The following is an 18,197-nucleotide window of genomic DNA, read 5'->3' as shown; positions in this document are numbered from 1 at the left end:
TGGGTCAAATGTCCCAACACCAAGTGGACCAGACTGCTCAGGAAGGCAGCTCACCATCACCTTCTCAAAACATACAAAATAGGACCTGAAGTAGGCCATTCAGCCCACTGTGCCTCCAGTTCAGTCCCTTGTTCCCACATTCTCCCCTTACCCTTTGAACCCTTTAGCCCTCAGAACGATATCTAACTCTTCCTTGAAAACATTCAATGTTTTGGTCTCAGCTGCTTCCTGTCCAGAGAAGACATTTCTTCTCAAGGGCCATTCACGATGGACAACAAGTACCTGCCTGGCCAGTGATGGCCACATCCCAAGAATGAATGAAAAAAACCAGACAGAGACAGGAGAATGTTAAATCCAACACTGAGAACAAACAAGATGGAGAAGCAGAAAAACAGAAAAGGAAGAGTTTGAGATTGAGGAACTGGTCCAAGAGGAGAAATGGTTTATTCTATCTGTGATTAAACAGCCGAGAATTGTTCTATGTTTATATCCAGCTCTCTGCTTACTCTTTACCAGAGGAATTTAACATTCTTCTCTCCAATAAATCCATGTGGAAATGGTTACTGTATCAGATTATTCTAAGGTAAACAGGACTTACCTGTTACAGTCAGCTGGGTTCCATTCCCACTGATGTCTCCCCACACTTTACAGTAATACACCCCAGTGTCACTGGGCTGCACGTTTGTGATGGTCAGAATGAAGCTGTTATTGGAGGGATCTCTGGAAGACTGGAATCGCTCAGTAAATCCTGGGCTCCATTGTGTGATGTTCCTCACATCATGTGTTAAAACCCACTCCATCTTATTTCCTGGTTGTTCCCGGTCCCAGTGTACATCAGTGCATGTCACTGCAGTGTTCCTCACGGTGCACTATAACTGGGCAGCGTGACTCTCGGTGACACATTCCAGACTCGGAGACTGGAGAAGGACTGGGATATTTACACCTTTCAGAGAAAACATGTGAATAAATTAAAATTCATCTGAACTTTCTGAAGAACTCCAAGTTAGAGTTAATGAGAAAGGACAGATGGTAAGTGTATCAGAGTGAACCAGTAGGGTTAATTATTCAAACTAACCATGAGATTATAGACCATAAGGCCATAGGATATAGGAGCAGAATTAGGCCATTCAGCCCATCAGGTCTGCTCTGCCATTCGATCATGGCTGACATGCTTCAATCCCATTCTCCTGTTCTCTCCCCCATAACCCTTTATCCATTTTTCTCACAAGAACCTACCTATTCCTGTCTTAAATATATTCGATGACTTGCCCTCTACAGCTCTCTGCAGCAATGAGTTCCACAGATTTACCACCTTTTGTCTGAATAAATCCCTCTTCATCTCAGCTGTAATTGATTGTCCAGTCACTGTAAGGCTGTGCCCCAGATCCTACACTTTCCAACAAACATCTTCTCCAACTCCACTCTATCTAGGCCTCTGAGTAGTCTGTGATGAGACAAACTGTATTCACTACTCACAATGTGGGCTCCTCTTCATTTGGGAAATGAAACAGTCTGGGTGACTGCTTCTCAGAACACCTCCATTCTGTCTGCAAAAAAGGCCCTAACCTCCCAGTTACATGTCCATGTGCATGTCCAGCAGTCGCTTAAATGACTAATGACTCTGCTTCTAACACCACCACTGGCAACACAGTCCAAGCTTTCACAACTCTCTGCATGAAGAATCTACTTCTGACATCTCCTCCATACCTTCCTCCTAACACCTTAAAACTATGACTCCTTGTGGCAGTCAATCCTGCCCTGGGGAAATGTCTCAGGCTATCGACACTATTCATGCCTCTCATTACCTTGTATACCACAATCAGGTCACCTCTTTTCCTCCTTCTCTCCAGAGAGAAAAGTCCAACTCAGTAAACTTCTCCTCGTAAAACAAACCGTCCAGTCCAGGCAGCATCCTGGTAAACGTCCTTTGCATCTTCTCCAAAGCATCTACATCTTTCCAATAATAGGGCGACCAGAAATGGACACAATATTCCGAGTGTGGTCCAAATAGGGTTTTATAGAGCAGCAGTGAAATCTCACAGCTCTTAAACTCAATCCCCCTTCTAATGAAAGCCAAAACGCCATATGCTTTTTTAACAACCCTATCCACTTGAGTCAAGAGTGTGGTGCTGGAAAAGCACAGTAGATCAGGCAGCATCAGAGGAGGAGAATCGACATTTTAGGCATAGGCCCTTCATCAGCAATGAGGCTTGTGGGTTGGGGCTGAGATATCAATGGGAGGGGGTGGGGTTTGGGGAAAGATGGGAAAGTAATAGATGGATGAAGGTGAGGGAGAAGGTGATATGTCAGAGGAGGGAGTGATGGATGAGTCTGGAGGATGGTGCCAAGTTGGAGGATTGGGACTGGGATAATGTGGGGGGAGGTCTCAGCCCCAACCTACAAGCCTCATTCCTGATAAAGGGCTTATGCCTGAAATGTCAATTTTCCTGCTCCTTGGATGCTGGCTGATCTGTCTGACCTTTTCCAGCACAACACCCTTGACTCCAATCTGCAGTATCTGCAGTTCTCACTTTCTCCTATCCACTTGGGTGGCAACCTTTAGGGATCTATACACTTGAACACCAAGATCCCACTGTTCCTCCACATGGCCAAGACTCCTGTCTTTAATCCTATATTCAGCATTCAAGTTCAAACTTCCAAAATGCATCACTTCACACTTATTCAGGTTGAACTCCATCTGCCATTTCTCAGCCCAGCTCTGCATCCTGTCTATGTTGTGCTGCAACCTGCAATAGTCCTTGATACTATCAATGGCACCTTCAACCTTGGTGACAACAGCAAGCTTACAAACCCACCCCTAAACCTCCTCATCCAAGTCATTTACAAAAACTACAAAGACTAGAGGCTCAAGAACAGAGCCCTGTGGGACCCCACTCACCACTGACCTCCAGGCAGAATACTTTCCATCTACAACCAATTACTGACTGCAAGGTTTGTAGCTCAGGTTGAGGTTTAGGGTGTAGTTTTGCTCGCGGAGCTGTAGGTTTGATATTCAGACATTTCATTACCTAGCTAGGTAACATCATCAGTGGTGACCTCCAAGTGAAGCAAAGCTGTTGTTTCCTGCTTTCTATTTATATGTTTGTCCTGGATGGGGTTCCTGGGGTTTGTGGTGATGTCATTTCCTGTTCAAATATTTCCCTACACTTACTGACTTCTGTCCATCAACCAATTCTGAAATCAGACAGCAATCTCCCTGTATCCCATACTTTCTGACTTTATGAATGAGCCTACCATGGGGAACCCTATCAAATGCCTTGCTGAAGTCCATATACACTACAACCACTGCTCGACCTTTGTCAATCTGTCTTGTCACCTCCTCAAAAACCTCAATAAGATTTGTGAGGCATGACCTGCCCCTCACAAAGCCATGCTGACTGCCTTTAATCATGCTATGGTTTTCCAAATAGTCATAAATCCTATCCCTCAGAATTCTTTCCAAAACCTAACTGACCACAGATATAAGACTGACTGGTCTGTAATTGCTAGGGATTTCCCTATTCCCCTTCTTGAAAAGAGGAACAACATGCGCCTCCTTCCAATCCTCTGGTACGACTCCAGTGGAAATTGAGGAAGCAGTGATCTTTGCCAGGACTTAGTAAACTCATTTCTCACTTCCCAGAGCAGCCTAGGATAAATCTGGTCTGGCCCTGGGGACATACCAATCTTAATGTTTGCCAAAATTTCCAGCACGTCAACTTCCTCAATCTTGATGTGTTCAAGCCTGTTTCCTGGTTCCTCAAAGTTCTCATTCACAACACAGTCCCTTTCCTTAGTGAAAAACAAAGCAAAAAACTGATTTCGGGCTTCCTCTATCTGCTCAGACTCCATGCACAAGTTCCCTACGCTATCCTTACACAGCCTACTTTCTCCCTGATCATTCTCTTATTCCTCACATATGTGCAAAATGACCTTGGGTTCTTCCTAATCCTTCCCTCCAAGCCTTTCTCTTCTCCCCTCCTGGCTCTCCTCAGTCCATTTTTACGCTCCTTGCTAGTAAGCCTGTAATCCACTAAACCTGTGCTAGAGCCTTCCTTCCTCCACCTTACACAAGCTGCCTTCTTCCTTTTGATGAGAAGCTCCTCTGTTCTCATTATCCAACGCTCCTTAATATTAACCCTTCTTGCCTGTTTCAGAGGAACAAATTTGTGCATCACTCGCAACAACTGCTCCTGAAACAGTATCCACATGTCTATTGTGCCATTTCTGTGGAGCAATTGCTCCCAATCTGTACTTCCCAACTCCTGTCTGATAGCATCATAATTTCCTTTTCCCCAATAAAATATTTTCCCATGGCAACTGCTCCTTTCCCTTTCCAAGGCTATGGTAAATGTGAGGCAGTTGTGGTCACTGTCACCAAAGTGTTCTCCTACCGCGAGATCTGACAGCTGTCCTGGCTCATTGCTGAGTACCAAATCCAAAATGGCCTCTCTCCTCATCGGCCGGTCTACACATCGATTAAGGAAACCCTCCTGAACACACCTGACAAAATCGGCTCCATCCAAACCATCAGCACTACAGAGGCTCCAATCAAAACTTGGAAAGTTGATGTCACCCATGATAACAACTCAGCTACATCTGCATTGAGGGCTTATGAACTCTTCAATTTCCCTACTGCTATTAGGGGGTCTGTAGAAAACCTCCAATGAGGTGGCTGTTCCTTTGCTGTTCCTAACTTCCACCCATACTGACTCAGTAGACAAACCTTCTTCGATAACTTTTCTTTCTGTAGCTGTGATCCACTTTCTGATTAACAATGCTACACCCCCTCATCTTTTTCCTTCCTCCCTGTTCTAAACCCTGGAAAATCTAGCAACCCTTCCTGCCTCTATGAAACCCACGTCTCCATTATGGCCACAACATCATCACAATCATCGCCCCAAGTTCTGATCCATCCTCTAAGTTCTTTCCTCTCATTTCTGACACTCCTTGCATTAAAGCAGACACACTTTAACCAATCTTTTTGTTCCATTACATGGAAAACATTCCCGATAGATTCACTACATCCTATCACTCCCCCATCTACAACTACTCCTCTCTCAGACATGTGGCTCTGGTTCCCACTTACCTGCCAAACTAGTTTAAATACTCCGGAACCATTCAAGCAAATCTCCCACCCAGGACAATTGTGCCCCTCCAGTTTAGGTGCAAACCGTCCTTCATGTACAGGTCCCACCTTCCCCAGAAGGAATCCCAATGGTCTAAGTATCTGAAGTCCTCCATCCTGCACCAGCCTCATAGCCACGTGTTAAGCTGCGCTTGCTGCCTGTTCCTCACCTCACTGTCTTGTGGCACCGGTAGCAAACCCAAGATTACTACTCTACTTGTCCTGCTCTTCAGCTTCCAACCTAGCTCTCTGTAGACAATTTTCAGATTGTCAATCCCTTTCCTGGCTATATCATTGGTGCCAATATGTACAGCGATTTCTGGCTGCTCACCCTCCTCCTTCAGAATCTTGTCAACACGATCGGTGACATCCCGGACGCCGGCAGCAGGGATACCTCCAAAATCACTCTGGTGGCATTAACCACGCGGCCGCTACAGCGCCCGCGGCAGCAACTTCCGTCACTTCCATGCTCACCGACCTCGCAGCCTCCGCGATCGCCGCCCAGACAACCGCCTCCACGATCACCAGGAAGACCGTTGCCGACAGATTCGCGGCCTCCACGGCTATCGGGAATAACACCATTTCTGTCATCGCCACAGCCACTTCCGCTCCCTGGGTTGCCGTCGCCGCAGCCACTTCTGCTCCAGTGACGTCACTAACCTGCATAACCACCATGCTGCATGCATCTCCGCCCCCACGCCGATCTCCGGCACCACGCCTAATTCCGCCACCACGCCAATCACCGGCACCATGCCTAACCCCACCCCCACGCCAATCTACGCCCGCACACCTAACACCACCCCCACGCCGATCTCCATCCCCGCCCCCAACGCTGATCTCAGTCACCACACCTAACTCCGCCCCCAAGCCAATCTCCGTCCCCGCCCCCACGCCTAACTCTGCCCCCACGCCGATCTCTGTCACCATGCCTAACCCCGCCCCCACTCTAATCTCCGTCCCCACCCCCACACCGATCTCCATCCCCGCCCCATGCCCAACCCCGCCCCCACTCCCAGCTCCAGCCCCACACCAGGTCCTAGCTCCCAGCCCTGCCGTGATTTCACCATCCCTCCAGACCTACCCCTCTCTGTGGATGAAAGATCAGTCCTCAGCAGAGGCCTCAACTTCATTCCTCTACACTCCCAGATTAATGAGTTCAACACGCGACGAGACATCAAACAATTTTTCCGCCGCCTTTGCCTCCGCACCTACTTCTTCAACCAGGATTCTCGTCCACCCTCTGACAACCCCTTCTCCCGCCTCCAACACACCCCATCCACCTGGACACCCCGTGATGGCCTCTTACCTGCCCTCAATCTCTTCATAGCTAATTGCCGCCGTGACATTAACCCCTTCAACCTCTCCACCCCTCTCACCCACTTCAACCTCTCACCCTCGGAACGTGCAGCCCTCCACTCCCTCCGTTCCAACCCCAACCTCACTATGAAACCGGCAGACAAGGGAGGCGCGGTAGTAGTTTGGCGCACCGACCTTTAAACCACTGAGGCTAAACGCCAGCTCGCGGACACCTCCTCCTACTGCCCCCTTGACCATGACCCCACCTCCCATCACCAAACCATCATCTCCCAGACCATCCATAACCTCATCACCTCAGGGGATCTCCCATCCACTGCGTCAAACCTCATGGTCCCACAACCCCGCACTGCCCGTTTCTACCTCCTGCCCAAAATCCACAAACCTGTCTGCCCCGGCCGACCCATTGTCTCAGCCTGCTCCTGCCCCACCGAACTCATCTCTGCATACCTCGACACGGTCCTGTTCCCCTTAGTCCAAGAACTCCCCACCTATGTTCGGGACACCACCCACGCCCTCCACCTCCTCCATGTTATTCGCTTCCCCGTCCCCAATGGCTTATCTTCACCATGGATATCCAGTCCCTGTACATCTCCATCCCCCATTACAAAGGACTCAAATCCCTCCGCTTCTTGCTTTCCCGTCGTACCAACCAGTACCCTTCCAATGACACCCTCCTTCGACTGACTGAATTGGTCCTCACCCTCAACAACTTCTCTTTCCAATCCTCCCACTTCCTCCAAACCAAAGGAGTAGCCATGGGCACCCTCATGGGCCCCAGCTATGCCTGCCTTTTCGTAGGATATGTGGAACAGTCCACCTTCCGCAGCTACACTGGCACCACCCCCCACCTTTTCCTCCATTACATCGATGACTGCCTCGTGCTCCCACGAGGAGGTTGAACAGTTCATCCACTTTACCAACACCTTCCATCCCGACCTCAAATTCACCTGAACCGTCTCAGACTCCTCCCTCCCCTTCCTAGTCCTTTCCATTTCTATCTCGGGCAACCAAATCAACACGGACATTTACTATAAACCGACCGACTCCCACAGCGACCTAGACCACACCTCCTCCCACCCTGCCCCCTGTAAAAACACCATCCCATATTCCCAATTCCGTCGTCTCCGCCGCATCTGGTCCCAGGAGGACCAGTTCCAATACCGTACAACCCAGATGGCCTCCTTCTTCAAAGACCGCAATTTCCCCCCAGACGTGGTCGACGATGCCCTCCACCGCATCTCCTCCACTTCCCGCTCCTCTGCTCTTGAGCCCCGCCCCTCCAACCATCACCAGGACAGAACCCCACTGGTCCTCACCTACCACCCCACCAACCTCCATGTCCAGTGTATCATCTGCCGTCATTTCCACCACCTCCAAACGGACCCCACCACCAGGGATACATTTCCCTCCCCTCCCCTATCAGCGTTCCGAAAAGACCACTCCCTCCATGACTCCCTCGTCAGGTCCACATCCGCCACCAACCCAGCCTCCACTCCCGGCACCTTCCCCTGCAACCGCAAGAAATGCAAAACTTGTGTCCACACCTCCCCCCTGACTTCCCTCCAAGGCCCCAAGGGATCCTTCCATATCCGCCACAAATTCACCTGCACCTCCACACACATCATCTATTGCATCCGCTTCACCCGATGTGGCCCCCTCTATATTGGGGAGACAGGTCGCCTACTTGCGGAACGTTTCAGAGAACACCTCTGGGACACCCGGACCAACCAACCCAACCACCCCGTGGCTCAACACTTCAACTCTCCCTCCCACTCCACCAAGGATATGCAGGTCCTTGGACTCCTCCATCGCCAGACCATAGCAACACGACGGTTGGAGGAAGAGCGCCTCATCTTCCGCCTAGGAACCCTCCAACCACAAGGGATGAACTCAGATTTCTCCAGTTTCCTCATTTCCCCTCCCCCCACCTTGTCTCAGTCAAATCCCTTGAACTCAGCACCGCCTTCCTAACCTGCAATCTTCTTCCTGACCTCTCTGCCCCCACCCCCACTCCGGCCTATCACCCTCCCTTGACCTCCTTCCACCTATCGCATTTCCAACGCCCCTCCCCCAAGTCCCTCCTCCCTACCTTTTATCTTAGCCTGCTGGACACACTTTCCTCATTCCTGAAGAAGGGCTCATGCAGTCAATTCTACTGCTCCTTGGATGCTGCATGACCTGCTGCGCTTTTCCAGCAACACATTTTCAGCCCTGGCACCAGGGAGGAAACATACCTTCCGGGAGTCCCGTTCCTGACCACAAAATCTCCTGTCAATCCGTCTGACTATTGAGTCACTTACCACTCGCGCTTTTCTATTCTGCCCCTTCCCTTCTGAGCCACACTGCCAGGCACAGTGCCAGAGAACTGACAACTATGGCTTTCCCCTGGTAGGGCGTCCTCACCAGCAATATCCAAAACAGTATACTTACTGCTGAAGGGAACAGCCACAGGAGATCCCTACTCTGTCTGTTGGTTTCCTTTCCTCCCCCTGACTGTGTTTATCCTGTGTCTGGAGAGTGACTACCTCCCTGTCCATCCTCTCAATTTCTCCCTCAGCCTCCTGGATGATCCACAGTTCATCCAGCCCCAGCTCCTGTTCTCTAACTCGGTTTTCAAGGAGCTGGAGTTGGGTGCACTTCCCGTAGATGTGATTGACAGAGACATGTATAGTGTCTCTCACCATTTTCACATTCTGCAGGAGGAACATGCAACAGCCGTAACAGCCATACCCCGCTAATCTGAAAGCCCTCACAGGACTAAACAAGGAAGAGAAAAAAAAGAAAACCTAAAAAAATTTACAGAGTGTACAGAATCATACTGAAGTTAGAGGAGGTGTGTGGGAGGGGAGCCCTATGGTGTCGGGTCTCAGGCTTAGATCTCACCCACTTGAAAAACAATAACTTACCTTCCCAGCAGGCTCAGCTTCTTCGGCTGTCTGCTCCCGCCACCCAAACTTGATCAGGCCGCTGGGATGCGAAGGTAGGATCTTTGTAGAAACACTTACCTTCCCTGTAGGCTCCACCTCTGCTATCCACTTCCACTATCTGCTCCCCCCACCCAAACGCAAATGTAGTGCTGGAAAGACACAGCAGGTCAGGCAGCATCCGGGCAGCAGGAGAATTGATGCTTTGGGCATAAACCCTGATGAAGAGCTAATGTCCAAAATGTTGATTCACTAGCTCCTCAGATGCTGCCTGACCTTCTGTGCTTTTCCAGCACCAAATTCTTGACTCTAACCTCCAGCATTTGCAATCATCAATTTCTGCTTTAGTGAAGGTAGTAATGGAGACCCCAAGAAGAGCTGAGGAGCTGCAGGAGAGTGCACAGCCTAGGCAGAGGTTGCTCTCAACAAAGAATTCACCTCTGTGGGTAAAGTTTACTCAGAAAGAACAGGGAGAGGACAAGAAGCCATAATTTTGAGACATACAGGATCAAACCAGTTGCTGCTAGTGAAAGATGAGCAAATTTGCACTCTTTCTGATCTCGTACCCGGGAGCGTGGTAATTTGTAGGATAGATGGACAGAAACTTAGTGTTCCCTTGTGTAAGATCAGGTTAGAGTGCCAACCCAAGACTGGGGGAAGTTACAGTGGAAGTGATTGACAGAGTGTCAGTTTCAGGAAATCAGTTTGTTCTTGGAAATTATTTGGCAGGATCCAAGATGGGAGTGACAACTCTTGTTGTGGAGAAGCCCAAGGAGGGTCAAGAAACCGAAGATTTAAATAAGAAATAGCCTGGTATTTTCCCAGACTGTATGGTAACCAGATCCCACTATCATAACTCACAGCATGGAGCAAAAACTAAAGGTAAAGATGAAGGAGTTGAGGTTCAGTTAGCAGGCACCCTGTTTGATGTAATGGTGCAGAAAAGACCTGAACAGGCAGAGTCAGACAGAAGTGTTTAGTCCTGAAAGGCTAATGGACTTACAACAACATGACAAGATGTTAAAATTTATGCATGTAGATGTGTACTCCAAAAAGGAGGCAGAGAATATTCCAGAGGGTTATAATCTGAAAGATAGAATCCTAAGGTGGAAATAGAGATCACGGTAGGTTAGTGCAGAGGAGAAATGGGCTGAAGTGCACCAGATTGTGTTGCTGGTAGCGTACAGACAGGAAGTGTTACGGGTAGCACATGAACTACCTGTTGGAGGTCACCAAGGGGTATGAAAGACTCGGGCTAAGGTACAAAAGCATTTTTATTGGCCTGGAATGCACAAGGATGTGGTTAACTTTTGCCGATGTGTCATATGTGGCAAATGGTAGGTAAGCCACAGGCAGTAATAAAACCAACCCCTTTGTTGCCAATTCCCACATTTGAAGAAACTTTCGCGCAGGTTGTAATTGATTGTGTCAGTCCCCTGCTACTAAAAGTGAGAACGAGTAATAGTTAACCGTAATGGATGTGTCTACCAGATTTCCAGAGGCAATTCCATTATTGGGGCAACACGGTAGCCTCACCGCTCCAGGGACCCAGGTTCGATTCCAGCCTTGGGCGACTGTCTGTGTGCAGTTTGCACATTCTCCCCATGTCTGCATTGGTTTCCTCTGTATGTTCCGGTTTTCTTCCACAATCCAAAGATGTGCAGGTCAAGTGAATTGGTGATGCACAATTCCCCATAGTGTTAGATACATTAGTCAGGGGTAAATATAGGGTAGGGAATGGGTCTGAGTGGGTTATTCTTCAAAGGGTTGGGGTGGACTTGTTGGGCTGAAGGGCCTGTTTCCATACTGTAGGGAATCTAACCATTACAGAGTATCAAGGCAAAAGGAGGAATTAATAGCTTTCTTCACACAGTATGGGATACCCAGAGAGATTCAGTTAGACCAAGGGTCAAATTTTACTGCTAGGCTATTTAAAGAGGTATACTTGGGCATACTGCACTTTAAATCCAGTATGTATCATCCTGAATCCCAGGGAGCTTTAGAAAGGTGTTATCACACCTTGTTGACAGCATACTGTCAGGATTACCCAAATGTTTGGGATAAAGGTATCCCATTCATAGTGTTTGCCATTAAAGATGCCCCAAATGAGTCTACTCAGTTCACTCCCTTTGAGTCAATATTCAAGCATGAAGTGAGAAGCCCTTTGAAATTAATTAAAGAAAAATTGACAGGACCAAAGTCAGAGATCTCACACTGAGATTGCATATTTTATTGTAGATTCTGAGGTGAGAGAGAGTCTAGATTGGGTCAGTGAGTTAGCTAAACAGCACCTAAAGAGGGCTCAGTGTAGAACGAAGCAGGTAGCAGATTAAAAACTCTGAGACTTGGATGTTTTCTCGAGGGGATAATATGTTAGTATTGTAACTGGTGGTAGGGGATCCCTTCAAAACCAGGTTTAGTAGTTCCTATCAAATTGAGAAAAAGTTGAGTCATGTGAACTAATAAAGATGCCAAATTGAAAATAAAAAGGTATTGGGTATATCATGTGAACATGTTGAAACTGTATTATACTAGAGAGAAAGAACTGGAGAAACAGGTGTTAGTTACTGCCCCGCAGAGTGAGGAATCAAATCCAGATGGTGTAACCTTGAGGAGTGGGATAGGTGAGTAAACTAGCTGTCTCATGAGCAAAGAACACAGTTGAAAAGTTTGTTGCTGCAGCATAAGGACAGATGTAAGTGTCAGATGGGGAGCTCGTCCGGGATGCTTTCTCCCTCCCCATACACCAGGCCTTGTCATCACTCAGGCAGCTACTGCACACAACCCATTGTCAGCCACTAACTGTTCCCATCAGCAGCTGCTCATTCCTCCAGACTGACAATAACACACTCCTTTGTCTGTCCAACAGTTTTTCTCTCACACTGGACTCTATCTCCATCTATCATTTATCCTCACTCTCCTCCCACCTTTTCTTCTTCTGTACAGAAACCATCATTTTCTTCATTGTCATTCATCCTGTACAATGGTCGCTGGACCCACAACATTAATTCTGATTTCTCCCCACAGATGCTGTCAGATTTGCTGAGATTTTCCAGCAATTTCTGTTCATTTTTTATCCTCAGAAATTGAATCAGAAATAGTCTATGAGTGTTATTGTTTGAAAGACAAAGTAGTAATGAGGAAATTGAAACCATCCCAAATCCAAGTGATGAGCAATGGACAATTGTCCATCTAAGGACCAGAATGAAATTTTACAAACTAGCTCGTGAAATTCCAATGGCAGGTCATACATGGATGAGGAGCCCGCACTCTAAAATATTAAAACATTTTTATTTGTCAGGATTATATAAAGATGTTACATTTTAAGATACGAGCGAGTCCATGTCAGGACTTGGGGAATTCCCCACTGTCAATTAAAGCTTCACCTTTAATCCCGATCAGAGCTTTTGAAGAACCGTTTAGCAGGGTCTTAATAGATTGTGCAGGAGCCCGACCTAAACCCAGGAATGACAATCAATGGGTCACTGCAGTGGTTCAAGAAGGCAGCTTAGCACCACCTTCTCAAGGGCAATTAAGGATGGACAATAAATGCTGGCCCAGCCAGTGACACCCACATCTCACAAAACAATTAAATAAATTGCTGAACCTGAGCTCAGCTTCCTCCCCACAGAGAATCCATTCCTGAGATCACTGTCCATCACTTTCTCAATCTTCTTGATTGTAAACTGATCTCCAATTCATTCATTGGGCACAAGGTTATTGCAAGAGGAGATTGTCATGTAAACTCTACTTACTGGTGACATTGAGCTGGCTTCCTCTCCCATAGAAATGACCCCACACTGAGTAGTAATATACTCCAGTGTCACTGGGCTGCATGTTTGTGATGGTCAGAAGGAAGCGGTTACTGGAGGAGTCTCTGAAAGGCTGGAATCGTTCAGTGAATCCTGGGCTCCATTGTGTGGGCCCACGTCCTGGATGTGTTAAAACCAGCTCCATAATTTGCTCTGGGGACAGTCGGTACCAGTAAATATCGGGGTGTGTCACTGTGGTATTCCTCATGGTGCACTGTAACCGAGCATTGAGACCCTCAGTGACATGTTCCAGGCTCGGAGATTGGAGAAGGATTGGGCCAGTGATACCTTTAAAGAATATTATGACAATCAGTTTATTCCCACAAGAACAGATTCTCCATACTGCCATAATGAAACAACCTGACAGGATAGTAGGAGCCTTCAGTTAAACATAGAGAACACGTTGTTACACTGAACGATTGTGATGAATCTGTGACTGATTCAGATTTAAAAAAACTCCATAAACATTAAATAATTAAATAAACAGTGTGTTAAATAATATTTCTCAATTCTCACCAGAATCTGATCAGCATTTTGGACGCATCACCATTTTCTGCAGCAGTTTCAAAACTCATGTTCATTTCCATTAAGAAGGACAAGGGCAGCAGATATAAAGGAACACTGCCCACTGCATGTTTCCCTTCAAATCACTCATTATCCTGCATTGTAATATACCATTGTTTCTTTGTAATGACTGTAATGTGGTCTGCCAGGTAGGTACCATAGAACATGAGTTCCCTGATTGGGACTGTTAACCCGGTCCAATCAGGGAGCCCTGACTGACAGATAAGAACAGGAATGTCTGAGGTTCTGCTTATTATGGACCAGGTCAGATAAGCCATTGGCAAAATGACTTGATGAACTTCTGCCCATTTCTCCTGGACTTGAGATGGTCTCCATATCCTCATTAAGACATTGTTTTTAAGTTAATAACATTTAGGGATACATTTGGAATCTTTTTCTGTTTATGCCTTTTGATACAATTGCTGTAAATTTTCCTCTTTCTGCAGTAACTCAGTTAATCTACCTGAGCTAAAGATGTCTGCATTATCATCTATCTGTTCTCGGTTTGTGTCAATCATCTGAACAAACAGGGTCTCTACTCATTCCACTTCAACTTTCTTATTAGTACTCTTTGATCTCCCTGTTTCAACTGGTGACTTTGTGACCTCATTTCCACATAGTCAGGAAAAATCCCAGGGTATGTGTCTTCCACTGTCTGTCAAATCACCATAGGTAGCACTCCTACCTGTGACCCAGCTGTATCATTAGCAAGGATAAATTGCATTCCTAGAACTAAGAGTTTGTCCAGTTCATTCCATGACTTCTCTATTCTTCACTGGGCACTCAAGGTTCACTTTGCATAATTCAACACTTCTTGTCTCCCCTTGAATTCCTGGTTCGAGCACCTTTTCTGGCAATAGTCCATCAGAAGTACACATCTCCTCATTTTTCAGAACCACAGATTGAGACAACCCTGTGTTTCTTAATATTATAACCTCTTTACCTGCTGCTCCTGACCTATGCAGGTAGACTTTACCTTCGCAGGTATATGGTTTAAGAAGATCTGGCACTTCCTCCTTAACCAACCTCTGACAGCTTGTACATTCTGATGTAGCTTTTTAGCCTCCATTGTGTTTTCCATTACCATTCCAACAAAAGTCACTGGCTTATCCTGTTTTCCTATATCTGGCTCCCCAGTGTTTTTCCTAACTCACCAACACTGTGATTTCATGTGGCCTATTTTATTTCAGTGAAAACACTAAAGCTTTTTAACTTCTCTTTCCTGTTCAAGGATTTCCTTTTAAACCTCTGGCAAGTTATCCTTATGATCATCACCAAGATCTACCTTTCCCTTTCCAACCGAGGACTGCTCGTTCCCCCAATCTATATCCCCCATGGATTAAAATTGATTTTGGAAGCAAAACTTTGATTTATGAACCAACTCATAATCATCAACTGTTTCAGCTGCTAATCTTGTCATTTTAACTTACTGTTCTTCTACATGAGTTCTCACAACATCAGGAAGTGAATTTTTAACCTCCTCCAAAATACCTGTCTCTCTAAGAGAATCATACTTTTGCTCTGTTTTTAATGCCCTTATCCGCCTCTCAAAATTACTTTGTTTGCATGTTCCCTCCTTACATTCCTGAAATGTTGCCTATAGGCTTCTGGCACAAGCTCATCTGCATCTAAGATGGATTTCTTCACCTCCTTTTATGCCCCAGATAGCTCCTCTGATGGTGGTGCAAATACCTGACTAGCTCTAACAACAAGTTTTGTTTGGATCAACACAACCCACATGGTCACTGGCCATCGCATTTGTTTAGCCACTTTTTCAAATGAGATGAAAAAAAGCTTCCACGTCCTTCCCATCAAATTTAGACAATGCTTGAATATATTTAAACATTTCTCACCAGGACTTTGGCTACCATGGGTTTGCTCATCCTCACTCTCTTCCTCACTCAGCTTACCCTCAGCCTTCAGCTCCATCCGTTAAAGCTGACTTGCCCGTCTAAGTGCCAATTAAATTGAAACTCCCTCTCTTTCTTCCTTTCCTTTCCTCTCTTTCCTTTTCTGTCTCTTTTTCTCTCGCTCTCTCTTGCTCTTCTTCTCTCTCTTTTTCACTCTTTTTCTCTGTCTTCTCTCTCTTTCACTCCCTTTTTCTTTTTGTTCAGGAAAGTGATTTGTTCTTTTTTCATTTCCTCTGCTTTTAATCAGTATTCAAAGTGTTTCATTTTCAATTAAATTTTAGCCATCCCTAAAATTCTGATGGCATTTCCAGCAAATGTAAATGGTGGACTATTGCTGTAATTATCTCTCCTTTCCTCACAGAAGGAGACAGTTCCAACCCCAGCTTGTCTGCTAATTCCAGCAGCTTGGCCTTAGCCACATTTTTTAAAACCCTCAACATCACTTCTTCCAAACCTAGGAAACTCTTAGTGACTGAAAGAGCTATTGCTATCCCAAACACGGTTTAAATCAACTGAATTCAACACCTGGAACAAAAGACGCTAACACCTACCACTCGCTGCCTTCGAATCCAACAACCCTAATCCCAAATCGGAACAATAGAACAAATCCTGCAAAAAGCTCCCAGTTTTCTATGGACCAGGCCAGATCCCCTCAAAACATTCCAAGAAAGTGGCTCAGACTCTAACCTTGCTTGTTGTTTTAAGCAGGCAGAACATGGATATTCCAGGAGGAATGCAGTTGGTGGAACCACGTAGTTTTAAACAAAACAGAATTTATTTGCAAGGTTACCAAATGAAACACAAAAGATAACAGAATACAGAATATAGAATAACTTATCCTAACTGAACACCCAACAGATTATCCCAACGTAATGATGCTGTTCCAAATATTTGCAACAATCCCCATAACGACCTCTTGGCACAGAAGGTAAAACCAAATGCAGGGTCTTACAGAAGAGAAGTCAGAGACAGGATAAGCATGGAGCTGCTTCTTTGGGTCCAGCTGGTTTTACAACTGCCTGACTGCTTTTAGTGAATAGCCAGACAACCAAAACCAAACCAAACCAGAGCAAACTGAGCTGGGCGAACTGGCCACTCCCCTTTCATTGTACTAGTGTTTATGTTTTACCACGTAAAAGCCTTTGGCTTGAGGCTGTAACTGTTAGCGATAATGAAACTGGCCCTAAAACCCATCCAAGCCTAGACTGTACAACATCCCTGAAAAAAAATCCAAGGACAACAAATCTTGCTAAAGGAGCAGCATCATCACATGATCACTCTGACAGCTGGCTCTGAGGGAGATGGATCAGTGTCAAGGACTCTACACATGTAAATAAAGAGTAACTTGGTGACGAGATACTGGCTTCTGTGGAGTTCCGTCATCCCTCATGGTCACTGGGTCAAAATCCTGGAATTCCCCCTCTCAGGGGATTGTGGATCTACCTACAACACATGAACTGCAGCAATTCAAGAAGGCAGCTCACCACCAGTGATAGCAACATTATTAATAATAATAATAATAATAATAATAATAATAGTAATGGTTCCAGTCATGATGATAATGGTGATGGTGAAGTTGGTATTAGCAGACCATCTAGAAATGACTCGTATGATCCAGCAGAGCCAGCGTGGTGTCATGAAGGATAAATAATGCCAGACACATTTATTGGAATACTTTGATGAGGCGAGAAGCAGGATAGATAAGGGGGAATCCAGTCGATAATGCATCTGAATTTACAAAATGTTTTTGATAATGTACCACACATTAAGCTACTTAATACGAATAGAGTCCTCTTTGTTGCGGGTAGTAAGGACAGATGATTTACTGACTAAACGATGGCAGAGAGTTGGGATAAATGTGACATTTTCAGGGGGCAATCCTTAAGTTAAGCTGCATATCCTGAAGTCCCCTAAGTCTTAACAATTCAAAACTATCACCATTCATCAGGAGAAGCACCCACTAGGACTCTATTCTAGAAAAATCTGGCTTTCCAAGCAATAGGTGCCTCTCTGAAATGAAAAACAATCCAATTCCATCAACCTGTAAGAATCCTAATTATTTCAATGTTTACTTTTTCTGCTCATAAAATCTCTCCCAATGCAAACAAATTCCCATTCAAACTCCAAGAACTGCTTCTGTCAGATTGATTTCTTTAAAAAAACCATCATTCCAGAAATATAGTAATCATAATCTTTAAATCCTCTCATACACACAAAGACCAAAACCTACATGTCACCAGTTCAGAATGCAAACTCCATGCTAAATTGTATTAAAATTATACAGAAACCATACACCTCACATCAGTGTTTAGATTCTAATGGGGTGAATGCACTAGTAATCAAGCCCCATTTAACGACAAGCCATACAAAATGTGTGACTGAATCAACACTAGAGCCATTTTATGTATTTTCTGTCCTCTGATACAAAGTTTAAAAATAGCAGGTTGATTCATGACCTCAAACATGACATTTATTATCAGCAAGACAGATTTTTGAAACGAGCAGAAAACGTGATCAACAACTGCATTTCTATTTGAGATTA

General features: G+C 45.7%; 1 gene segment (V, D, J or C); it reads right to left on the bottom strand.

The window, feature by feature from the left end:
- Positions 1-13,116: 13,116 nt before the first annotated feature.
- LOC140482640 (immunoglobulin lambda variable 5-39-like) lies at positions 13,117-15,674 on the bottom strand. The segment is given in 2 exon segments: positions 13,117-13,469; positions 15,599-15,674. Coding segments are annotated over 2 exon segments (429 nt in total).
- Positions 15,675-18,197: the final 2,523 nt, after the last annotated feature.

This window comes from Chiloscyllium punctatum, chromosome 11 (assembly GCF_047496795.1).
Source record: "Chiloscyllium punctatum isolate Juve2018m chromosome 11, sChiPun1.3, whole genome shotgun sequence".
Classification (NCBI taxonomy): Eukaryota; Metazoa; Chordata; class Chondrichthyes; order Orectolobiformes; family Hemiscylliidae; genus Chiloscyllium; species Chiloscyllium punctatum.
The sequence above is the reverse complement of the archived record's forward strand: the minus strand, read 5'-3'. Positions and strand labels throughout refer to the sequence as shown.